This window comes from Emydura macquarii, unplaced genomic scaffold, assembly GCF_026122565.2.
Source record: "Emydura macquarii macquarii isolate MOO-44397 ecotype Brisbane River unplaced genomic scaffold, CSIRO-AGI_Emac_v2 contig_2422, whole genome shotgun sequence".
In the NCBI taxonomy this organism is placed as follows: Eukaryota; Metazoa; Chordata; order Testudines; family Chelidae; genus Emydura; species Emydura macquarii.
Genome location: NW_027132559.1, coordinates 37,671,672 through 37,684,652, shown reverse-complemented (window position 1 = coordinate 37,684,652; position 12,981 = coordinate 37,671,672). Strand labels below are relative to the sequence as shown.

The window sequence follows — 12,981 nt, the reverse complement described above, 5'->3', positions numbered from 1 at the left end:
CATTACTATAAACCATATCTTGACATCAAAAAAGGCCTCTGATATTGTAAATATGAATCTCTTTTTAAAATATTGGTGCGGGAGGAGAAAAAAAAAAAGTATCCAAAGCCATTTTTAAATTCAAGTTGTTTCTCTGTCTTCTGATTTTGTGATCGCAAATCATTGTCTCTCACAGCTGTCATCGCTTCACTGCTACTCACATCCCCTGTACTGCCATTGTTATGAAATCACATCATCAGGTTATTGGCTGCAAAGATAAAATCTGACAACATTTTCGAACCAAATGTTTGCAAATCATTACTATACTTGTATGTTACATTCTTTCCCTTTGTCTTGTCTAGTTAGGTTAGGGATTTAAAATACTAAATGATTAATCAATAAGTATTAGTTTTACTATTAAGACTAATACTTATCGGTTAACTGGAGGCGTGGGCTCTCTGTCTCCATGGTGATGGCGTCGGGCCACGGCAGAGGCAGCCACGCTGCTGCTGCTGCCCAGGGAGGTGGATGCCCTGGTGCAGCCGCTGCGAAGCACCCCACTGTAAAACATCAGGGACCACGGGTCTGAGATAAGGGGTCCCCCATTAAGCTGGGCTGGAAGCGCTACCTGCGAGCTGAGGGGAAAGGGTGGGTTGTGGGGGCGGACAAAAAATTATATCGGTTAAACTGTTAACCGATATAATTTTAATAGTTTAATCAGTTACTTTTTTAAACAAAATTTACATCCCTAATTTAGGTATAAGCATTTTGGGGCAAAGACTATATTACTCTGTATTTGTATAGTGCCTAACACAATAGGATCCCATTCTCAGATGGCCACTGGGCAATATAATAATGTCCAAAAATCTTTCAGCAAAGCAAGCGGGAGTTGTGGTATAAAAGTATAGGTTGGTGCATATTTCCAACAACCTCCACAGAAGCTCACCTAAACTATCTACTCCTGCAGCTTACCTTCATCCATATGAAACACTCTAGTATGAGCCTATCTCCTACCTTTTGAATGTTACTCCTTCCTTCCATAACTAAATGTTTTCAAGGGTCCTATTTGTCTCGATAAACAACCTTATTTAACCCAGATACACTGACCAGTGGATCCCTTTACCCTTTTTTAATCCTATTTTCACAATAATCTAGCATACCCATTCACCATCTTGCGTGCTTGTTCTAATCAGATGTCTTTACCAACTCTAGTCCAAGGAGTAAGCAACTTGCAAGAAAGCACTGAAATTCAAAATTGAATTCTCTACTGGATGGATGGACTGTTGCTGTGGTTAACAACTATCATTTCTTCTTTGTCACTATACTGACCATTGCAGCTCTAAGGACATTCCAAAACAGATATGAGACCAGCAGTCAGGAAGCAGTGATAGAATTGCTTACATGCCAGAGGTCCAATAAGGGAAAAAAGCAATGATTTATTACTAGACAAAGATATGAATGGGGACTTGGACTGAATGTATAAGGAGCATAAATTTAAGGAGCAAGATTCAAAGACTGGACTGGCTCAGGTAGAAAAGCAGGGAACCAATGCAGCACTATTTCTGAACAAGAGGAAAATGAAAAAAAAAGTTATAATTTGAAAATTTCAACAGACAGAAGACTGAAGACAAGAGCATGCTCCTATAGCTGCAAATAATCATAGCACACTACTACTTACTGGATCTACCATTTAGCTCCCTCATTCATGTGTGTCCCATGCATTCTATCACTCCCAATATACATTCAAGTGACATCTGATATGAAGGTTGTCGACCATGACATTTCATCTTTTGCAGTTGCAACAGAGGTGTAAAACTTTCATTCTTCTTTGGATACCAGTCCATCTAGTGATGTTTTCAATGTAGTGCGCTCTCCTACTCCCTCTTTTTGCTTTGCCTGTGAACTTGCCTGACAGTATGAGTGCTGAAATCGAGTCACTCTGTGATCAGTAAGCAATGTGTCTGCAGAAAGATGTTATTCTCTTACTTTGGGTCTCAAGTAATTTTGCTCTTTTTTAAATTCATCCTCCTTATCACCTCATCATTCATAGTTTTGGTTATCCAGCTAATTTTTAACAGTCTTTGTACTCAGTCATTTCTTAGTGTCCTTAAGGGTCCAGTTCTCACATCCATGCAGGAGGCTTGACTATATGTAACACTTCTGCAACCTAGTGAGGATGTACAGTTTTAACTTTCAACATCACAGAAGCCTTTGAAAGTTGATGAATGTATTTTTGCAAGCTGTATTCTTCTCTTGATTTCTTCATCAGATCCATCCAATGTTATTTAGACTCCCTAAACAGAAGGAACTATACAGTTATTTCACCACTTGACCATGAAATTTAGGTGCTACCTACCTCGTACACTGCTGTTTACACTTATTGTCATACTTATCTTCCTAAATTTGTCATTCCATATTTCTTAGTGGCATTATTCACGGCAATAAGCATGTTCTGAAGTTCTTCCCTACCTGAAGTGATGTGAACTAGGTCATCAGCATATCTCATGTCATTGATGTATATGCCATTGACCTGTACACCCTGGCTGATGTCTTCTAAACTTTCCATCATTATACCTTCTATATATATGTTGAACAGTTATGGCGATTGGATGCAACGCTGGCGTACACATTTACTGATGTTGCTATACTTGGATATTTCAATTTGTTCAAATTGCAGCTTTCTGTCTAGCTTTTTATTAATTGTAGATCTTGGAAATCAATACTACATTCTTCAAGAACATGTATCATCTTGCCATGCTGCATTTTATCAAATGCCTACTCAAAATCTATAGTGCACATGTAAATTTCCCTTTACACTTGATCACACACTCACATACGCTCCTCAGAGCAAAAACTGCCTTCTTCATGCCTACTTCTGGGTGGAAACCAAACCAACCTCCGCTAATTCTTGTCTCAAGATGTGGATGTACTCCTGTGCCAATGATTTTCAACAAATCTTTCAGTGTGATCAGGCTTATAGTTTGATGCTTTTCACATTCTCTACTACCATTATCATCTTTGGGAGAGGAATGAAGATGGGTCTTTCATTGTGGGAAACAGAAAAAGCACTAAAAAGTATAAAGTGAGGGAAAGCAGCTGGGGAGGATGGTATTGTGATTGAAATGATACAACTCCTGAACAAAGATTCAAAAAGTTATCAGCTAAAACTTTGCAGTCAGATACACACACACACAAAGGAGAACTTCTGATGACTTCTGATGACAAAGATACTTTGTAAAATAGTACAATAATCTCTCTATTGGCCTTTTTATTGTGAACATATTACCTAGATTTGCAACTTTGTTTATAAAGCAGACTCTGGAAAAAGGACAACTAACACATCAAGCGTACTGTTGCTTAATGTCAATAAATCATCAATTACACATCCATAAATTTCCTCACCATAACTAATTATGATAAAAATAAATGCCTGAGATCAATAGTAAAATACTACCATCACAAGTATATAAAAGTCTCTAAGAAATCCATGTGATAAAACCATAAAAAGAACATGAAATTTCACTAACATACATTAAGACTAGGACAACGGTAACATTCCATTTCACTGATCTACCCCCTCACTTCCACAGTCAGAAAGTGTGAGCAAAGAACAGTTGTAGTTGAGGCAACAAACACACTTGCATGTTATGCTAATTTAAATTAGCAGCCTCAAGCATACCATCTTGTCCAAACTACTGGTTCCTCACTTTTGCATTCATCTATATTATGCAAAATGCAACACATTGATATTATAGCTGCTACACTGGTAAGAAAACTGTCATGGTAAGTCAGATATCACCATCTTCCTTTCAGTCTCCCAAAAGCACAATCCTCCACCATCTTGCACCTACCAAACAGAGTTGCATCTCTCAGGAATGACCTCATGAATTATATTAGGGGATGAGCAAAAAAATGATATTAAGGTCTTTCAGAAAATTCATGAGGACAAAGACATAAATGTCAATGTTTTACAATAGGATAGAGTCCTCCTTTGTACAAATCCAGAGTTTTGTTTCCTTAAATTCTGGCACCATGCACTCTGCCTAGCCACCTTGTATACACATACAGGAATCTCCCACAGTGATTTACTAAGGCTTGCATCTCCACTAACTCTTCTGTTAAAGTACTCCTGAAGTTGGTGGTGGTGGAGGTACAAGCAGATCAAAAAATGAGCATTTAGATTCTATCAAGAGATCTTGCACACTTCGGGAATCAAAACTATTTAAACCATAGAAATGTAGGACTGCAAGGGACCTCATTAGCTCATTTTGCCCAGTCCCCCACACTGAGGCAAGACTAAGGATTATCTAGACCATCCCTGACAGGTGTTTGTCTAACTTGTTCTTAAAAACCTGCAATGGAGATTTCACAATCTCCATAGGTAATTTGTTCCAGTGCTTAACCTTGCCCTTACAGTTAGGCAGTTTTTCCAAATATCTTAACTAAATTTCCCTTGCTCCAATTTAAACCCATTATTTACTTGTCCTGTCCTCAGTGGACAAGGAGAACAGTGTATTAGCCTCCTCTTTATAACAAATTTTTACATACTTGAAGACCCATGTCTTCCCTCAGCCTTCCCTTCTGCAGACTAAAAACCCAGATGTTTCAATCTTTCCTCATAAACCATGTTTTCTAGACCTTTAATCATTTTTCTTCTCTCCTCTGGACTTTCTCTAATTTGTCCACATCCTTCCCAAAATGTGGTGCACAGAACTGGACACAGTATTCCTGCTGAAGCCTTAAAAGTGCTGAGTAAAGTGGAAGAATTACTTCTTGTGTCTTGCTTACAACACTCCTGATAACATATCCCAGAATGAGATTTGCTTTTTTGCAACAGTAGTACACTGACAACTTTCATGTAGTTTATGATTCACTGTAACCCCCAGATCCTTTTTCTGCAGTACTTCTTCATAGGTAGTCATTTCCCATTTGTGCAGTTGATTATCCCTTTCTAAGTGTAGTACTTTGCATTTGTCCTTATCAAATTTGATTCTATTTATTTCAGACCATTTCTCCAGTTTGTCAAGATCATTTTGAATTCTAATCCTATCCTCCAAAATGTTTGCAACCCACAGCTTGGTATCGTCCAGAAACTTTGTGTCCTCTCTATGCCATTATCCAAATCTTTTATGAAGATACTGAATAGAACCAGACCCAGGACAGCTCCCTGGGTGCACCGGATATGCCCTTTCAACTTAATTGTCCACCACTGATATTCTCAGAGTACATTTTTCCAATTAGTGGTGCACCACCTTATAGTAGCTGTGCCTAGGCTCTATTTCCCTAGTTTGCTTATGAGAAGGTCCTGTGAAACAGTACCAAAAGCCTTACTAAAGTCAAGTAGTATCACATCTGCTGCTTCCCCCTATCCACAAGGCCTGTCACCCTGTCAATGAAGAATATCAGGTTGGTTTGACATGATTTGTTATTGACCAATGCATATTGACTGTTACTTATCTCCTTATTTTCTTCTAGGTGCTTATAAACTGACTTATTATTTGCTCCATTTTCTTTCCAGGTACCAAAGTTAAACTGACTGGTCTATAATTGGGTTGTCCTTATTCCTTCTTTTATAGCTAGGTACTATATTTGCCCTTTTCCAGTACTCGGGTATGTCTCCCATCCTCCATGAGTTCTCAAAGATAATTGCTAATGGCCCAGAGATCTCTTCAGCCAGCTCCTTAAGTAATCTATGATGTATTTTGTCAGGCCCTGATGATTTGAAGACATCTAGCTTATCTAAGTCATTCTTAAAATGTTCTTCCCTTTTTTAGCCTCAGATCCTACTCCATTTACAGTGATGTTCACTATGTTAATCATTCGATCACCTTTTTGGTGAAAACTGAAACAAAACGGGCATTTAATACTTTGGCCGCTGCTGTTTTCTATTGTCTTTCCTGCCTCATTGAGTAATGGGCCTACTCTGTCCTTGGTCTTCCTCTTGCTTCTAATGTATCTGTCCAATATTTTTTGTTTCGCTTTATGTCCCCAGCCAATTTAATCTCTTTTTTTTCTTTTTTTTGGTCCTTGTCCTTTCTAATTTTATCCCTATATGCTTCTGTTCCTGTTTTTATATTCATCCTTCGTGATTTGACCTAATTTCACTTTTTTTGTATGAATCTGTGGTATGTAACCTATCATTTAAATCAGTTTCTGTACCAGATGAATGAAGGATAGCTAATGTGATGCCAATTTTTAAAAAAGGCTCCAGAGGCGATCCTCGTAATTACAGGCCAGTAAGCCTAACTTCAGTCCTAGGCAAACTGGTTGAAACTATAGTCAAGAATAGTATGATCACGCATATAAACAAACAAGATATGTTGGGGAAGAGTCAAGATGGCTTTTGTAAAGGGAAATTACGCCTCACTAATCTACTAGAATTTGTTAACGGGGTCAACAAGCATGTGGCCAAGGGGGATCCAGTGGATAGAGCGTACTTAGATTTTCAGAAAGCCTTTGACAAGGTCCCTCGCCTAAGCAAAGTAAGCTGTCATGGGATAAGATGGATCAGTAACTGGTTAAAAGACAGGAAACAAAGAGTAGGAATAAGTGGTCAGTTTTCAGAATGGAGTGAGGTAAATAGTGATATCCATCCCTCAGAGGTCTGTACTGGGACCAGGACTATTCAACATATTCATAAATTATCTGGAAAAAGTGGTAAACAAAGAGTTGGCGAAGTTTGCAGATGATACAAAACAACTCAAGCTAGTTAAGTCCAAAGGAGACAGCAAAGAGTTATAAAGGAATCTCATAAAATTGGATGATGGTGCAACAAAATGGTAGATGAAATTCAATGTTGATAAATGCAAAGTAATGCACAATGGAAAACATAATCCCAACTATACATATAAAATGATGGGGTTTAAATTAGCTATTACCTTTCAAGAAAGAGATCTTGTTGTCATTGTGGATAATTCTCTGAAAACACCCACTTAATGTGCAGCAACAGTAAAAAAAGATAACAGAATTTTGGGAATCATTAAGAAAGGGATAGATAAGGAAGAAAATATATTGCTTCTTCATAAATCCATGGTATACCGACATCTTGAATACTGTGTGCAGATCTGGTTGCCCCACCCCAAATAAAGATATATTGAAATTGGAAAAAAGGTACAAAAAAGGACAACTAAAATGATTAGGGGTATGAGAAATCTTCCATATGAGGGGAGGTTAATAAGACTTGGACTTTTCAGCTTGAAAAAGAGACGACTAAGGGAAGAATATGGCAGAGGTCTACAAAATCATGACTGATGTGGAGAAAGTAAATAAGAAAATGTTATTTACTCCTTCCCATAACTAGTTCCCAAGAACTAGGGGTCACCAAATGAAATTAATAGGCAGGAGGTTTAAAATGAACAAAAGGAAGTATTTCTTCACATAACGCACAGTAAACCTGTGGTACTCTTTCCCAGAGGATGTTGTAAAAGCCAGGACTATAATAGGGTTCAAAAAAGAACTAGATAAGTTCATGGAGGATATGTCCATCAATGGCTGTTATCCAGGATGGGCAGGAATGCAAAACCATGCTTTGAAATATCCCTAACCTCTGTTCGCCAGAAGCTAGGAATGGGTGACAGGGGACTTGATTACCTGTTCTGTTCCTTCCCTCTGAAGTGCCTGGCATTGGCCACTGTTGGAAGACAAGATATTGGACTAGATGGACCATTGGTCTGACCCAGCACAGCCATTTTATGTTCTTTTTTAAGTTTCAGGTTGTTGAAGATTTCCTCATTAAGCCATGGTGGTCTCTTAACATACTTTCTATCTTTCCTCCGCATTAGGATAGTTTGTTCTTGTGCCCTTAGTAGTTTTTTAAAAACTGCCAGCTCTCCTGCACTCTTTTTTCCCTTAAGACCCATGGGAAGCGAGTCTATCTCCAAAATCCCTGAGCTTGCTAACTCTGCCTTCCTGAAGTGTGTCCTTATTCTACTGATTTTCCTCCTACCATTTCTTAGAATCATGAACTCTATCATTTCATGACCTCTTTCACCCAAGCTGCCTTTCACCTTAAAATTCTCAGCCAGTTCCTCCCTATTTTTCAGAATCAATTCTATGACAGCCTCTCCCCTAGTTACTTGCTCATCTTCTATAGTAAAAAGTTGTCTCCAGTGCATTGCAAGAACTTACTGGACAGTTTGTGTCCTGCGGTATTATTTCCCAACAGATGTCTACCTGGATTTCAGCAAGGCCGGTTGACACAGTTCCACACAAGTAATTATTAGTTAAACGGGAGAAGATGGGGATTAATATGAGAATTTAAAGGTGGATAAGGAACTGGTTAAAGGGGAGACTACAACGGGTCATAGTGAAGGGTGAACAGTCAGGCTGGAGGGAGGTTACTAGTGGAGTTCCTCAGAAATCGGTCTTGGGACCTATCTTATTTAACATTTTTATTAATGACTTTGGCACAAAAAGTTGGAGTGTGTTAATAAAATTTGTGGATGACACAAAGGTCATTGGGAGGTACTGCCAATATGGAGGAGAGCTGGAATATCATACAAGATCTGGATTACCTTGAAAACTGAAGTAATGGAAATATGATGAAATTTATTAATGCAAAGTCATGCACTTACAGACTAACAACATCCTGGGCACTTATCAGTTGAAAATGACAGTGTACTGGTTGATCACAGGATGACTGTGAGCTACCAATGTGATGTGGCCATGAAAACAGCTAATGCAGTCCTGGTATACATCAGGTGAGGTATTTCCAATAGAGACAGGGAAGTGTTAGTACTGTTACATAAGGCACTGATGAGACCTCATCTGGAATACTGTGTACAATTCTGGTCTCCCATATTTTAAGAAAGATCAATTCAAACTGGAACAGGTGCAGAGAAAGGCTATTAGGATGATCAAAGGAGACTAAAAGAACTTAGCTTGTTTTGCCTGACCAAAAGAAGACTGAGGGGAGATATGATTGTTCTCTATAAATACATCAGAGGGATAAATACCAGGGAGTGAGAGGAGTTAAGTTAAGCACCAATGCGGATGCAAAACAAATAGATACAAACTGGCGATCAAGAAGTGTAGGCTTGAAATTAGATGAAGGTTTCTAACCATCGGAGGAGTGAAGTTCTGAAAAACTGTTCCAAGGAGAGAAATGGGTGCAAAAGCCTAACTGGCTTCAAGGCTGAGCTTGCTAAGTTTATGAAGGGGGAAGTATGATGAAACTGCCTACAATGGCACGTAACCGATCTGTGTCTGCTAGTAGCAAATATCTCCAACCACCCATGATGGGACACTAGCTGGAGAGGGCTCTGACGTACAACAAAGAATTCTTTCCAAGGTGTCTGACTGATGGGTCTTGCCCGCATGGTAAGGGTCTAACTGACTGCTGTATTTGGGATTGGAAAGGAATTTTCCCCCCCACATCAGATTGGCAGAGACGCTGGAGGTTTTTCATCTTCCTCTGCAGCCTGGGGTATGGGTCACTTGCAAGTTTAAACTAGTGTAAATGATGGACTCTCTGTAACATGAAGTCTTTAAATCATGATTTGAGCACTTCAGTAACTAAGCCAGAGGTTACGGATCTATTACAAGAGTGGGTGGGCAAGGTTCTGTGGCCTGCAGTGTTCAGGAGGTCAGGCTAGATGATCATGATGGTCCCTTCGGGCCTTAAAGTCTATGACTTGATTGTTGAAGTCTCCCATCACCACCAAGTTCTGCACTTTGGATGATTCCTTGTGCTTAAGTAATTTGCATGTCACCTGTATGGCCGAGCTTCATCACAGAATGTCAGTCATGAATGATAAAAGCATCATCTTCACTGCTTGAACAGAACATGCCACAAAAGTGATGCTCAACATCGATATGGCAAGCAAGCAAATCATGAAATTGCTATAATAAGGCACTCTCTTGTTAACAGGATGTATACTTATTCCCCTGATGGTCATTGATGGTATTTAGAAAACAAGGAGCTTGCCAGCACCTGAATGACAAAAAGTCGAGCAGCAGATATTTCACATGCCTGCAGTATACTGTCAAACATGGAAGTGTTTCTGCCTTGCTGCTGGGCTTTCCTGTACACGCTTGTCTAAGTGTCAGAAGTGTGAAAACATTGACAAAATAAGCTGCTGAACCTGTCATTCACAATGACATGTCCAATGAGAGAGACTTTGAAAGTAGACAATCAGAGGGGGAAATAAAAATGTATTTTACTCAGGAAATAGCACTTCAGTGTCAACAGCAATACACAGTTCAAAATGAACACTGGATTTGAAGAAAATAAAATGTTGATCTATACAGATAATCACATCAATTCATACCAATCCAGATAAGCTGTCACTTACAAATATTTGAGAAATACAGTAAATATCATATACAAGGGGATTCCAGTAAAAAGGTTTGTTTTACTTTTCTCAGTGCTGTTGCTGAGGAAAATATGCTGGCTGTCAAAGAAAACAGTAATAGTTTAGGTATTTGCATAGAAAAAAGTATCAAATGTATTAAATTTACATTTAATATTAAATGTATCAGTTAGTCTGGTATACAAACACTTCTCCTGAGGGAAAATGGCAAAATAGTCCAGCCTACAGTAAAAGATTGCTAAGAAAAACAAAATTATGGGGATCGGGTAATACCTTGACCTATATTTACTAACAAAAGATAGACATGGTAATGGATTGCACATTATCTGTTAGACTGAGGATTGTAGAAAATATTAACGCATAAAACATCCCAGTAGGGCAAGAATTTTTAGTTCTTTAGGATATTTTATTGCCTATAAAAATAAAGAAATTTTCACTCAAACTGGCTATTTGCAATATTTTTTTCTTGTATATGACTTCTAAGTTTCTCAGTCCATTCAGCTCTGCCTTTAACATACTTCCATATACATTTCAATCGTTTTCAGCCAATATGGGCCTTTAAAGGGCAAATATTAATCAAGTTATGGACAAGAACCCTTTGTCAGTATAGCATCAAAATTGGTAACTTTGGACGTGCTGAGACAGAAAACTCCAGAGTTTCTTGGGGAGAACTTTTAACACAAGGTCTTTTGGGCTATTGGCTACATAAATCTGCAGAGAGTAAGTAGTGCCAGAATCAAACTCATTTTCTAAGCACAATAATTGGCCTCACGGTTCTGATGACCAAAAAATTATGTAACTTTGACCTCTTCTCCTATAATGCCACCAGAAGGCCTTTCAAAGCTTCCCACAAGACAATGCTGTGCCAGGAATTGTGCAATAGCTATCTAAAAAGTAAGCAAACTGTAATGGTGGCGAATAGTACATATGTAGGTGTGGGGTGGGAAAAAAAAAAATCACACCTGAAATAGCATGACTACTGTGAACACATTACACTATTGGTATCTATAACTGGTACTATTGCACTGATTCAGGCATCTACAATTCAATTCTCTAGTGTAGAGATTCTTAAATTGTCATCTGTGGAACACTTGATTGTGGTTCCCAGGAAGCTGACTGATTATATGGTGCAGCTGTCTGGGGAACTGGGAGAGTTAATGGGAGCCTTGAATTTTAAAAGAGTACTGATATATACAAATTGAATCATTCATTAACTTGTAGTTTATAAGTCCTGAACACAAAAAGTTATAAGAGTACTGAAGAAACTTGATCCTGAAAGCATATTTCAACAAGTACAATTTTTTTAGATCATGAGACAGGGTTTATTTGCTTATCAAAATAAGGTGAATCAAAGATATCTACCTTTAAAGCAGTTATGTCACAGATAGTGTAATTGTCTTTAAAAGCATATTTGCCTTAACATTAACTTCTCAGTGTAACACAGTACTGAAAAATGTGAAGCTAATCATTAATAAAAGACAAACTACACACAAAAATCAAATAGATAGGCAGAAAATAACTTCAGATCACTTATATGTAGCTTTCCAATTTGGCAGAATCAAGACACTAAGCATAATTTAGATCAAGTAAAAGGCACATATTTCCTCTCCCTTCAGTTTAGTCCTGGTCAGGAATAGAGCAGGGAGGAAAATAGATCATATCAGACCTGCCAAGTCTCATTTATCAGAGAAGAAGAAAGTTCCTCTTTGGTGATTAACTCTAAAGCAATGTTTACAGTCTGTCTCTGGGGAGAAGGATAATTGTGCTGCCTGTGCTTCTCTCTCAGTAGTTACTGCAGGTGGGAATTTTACTGTGTGTATGTTTCAACAGGACATTCACAACCACAGATTTTTTGCAGCTTCCTTCTGATGCAGCCCCTGTGATAAAATACATCTGAGTGTTTCATTAGTCAAGTCAGGGGCCTTGTTGCCTCTGTACAGCAGCACATGCACCAATGACACCCACAACAACCAGCAGAACGAGCTTTGTTTGAGTCACTCAGGTAGACACCAGCTCCTCGCAGTCTCCACAGCGCTGTCATCAGTGAGCATTTCTGTCCGCTTTGTGTCGTGACTGAGTCCAGCCCCTGAGGGCGCAGTGGTGATTCACAAACATACGCAGGGCTCAGCACAGCCCATCCCTCTTGCCTGCCCCTTGGTCCCAGCCCCGTCTGCCCCTCCCCCAGACAACAAAGACATGAACAAGGGGGCTCGTGCGGGGTGGGCAGGCAAAACAAGTTTAAGGCGAAGACTGGAGACCACGCAGAGCGGGAGGAAGGGGCGGACCAGAGGTGACAGAGCCGGGGGGAGAGGGGCAGCGGGGCCAGGCAGCATAGCCACACAGCGGGGGGGGGGTTGGGCGGGTAAGACACTAGGAGCCCGGGGTTGGGTGCCCGGCAGCAGGGGCCGGGCGCGGAGGGAGGCGGGCCGGGGCTGCTGTCTGTGTCTGTGCCACTTACCCACATCCTGGTCAAAAGGGTTGGTGGCGAAGAGCGGCATCTCGGGTCCGCGCGCTGGGGGCGAGGAGCAGCCTCAGCCTCCCCTGCCGGCCGTGGGGTACGGGCTGTGAGTAGTGTCAGTGTCTGTGAATGCGATGGAGGGGGCGGGGGGGGGAGCCCTCGGCGGCGGCCTCAGCTCCTCCTCCCAGTCGGGGCACCGGTCAGGAGCCGCCGCCTCCCCGTGCTCGCAGAGCA

General features: G+C 40.0%; 1 protein-coding gene across 1 annotated transcript in view; it reads right to left on the bottom strand.

Annotated features, from left to right (window-relative positions):
- Positions 1-12,931, bottom strand: part of STAM (signal transducing adaptor molecule) — a 73,648-nt gene extending 60,717 nt beyond the window's left edge. Inside the window, exon 1 of the mRNA XM_067562313.1 lies at positions 12,748-12,931. Coding sequence (XP_067418414.1) covers positions 12,748-12,787 — 40 coding nt within the window. The 5' untranslated portion in view covers positions 12,788-12,931. The remainder of the gene's footprint in view (positions 1-12,747) is intronic.
- Positions 12,932-12,981: the final 50 nt, after the last annotated feature.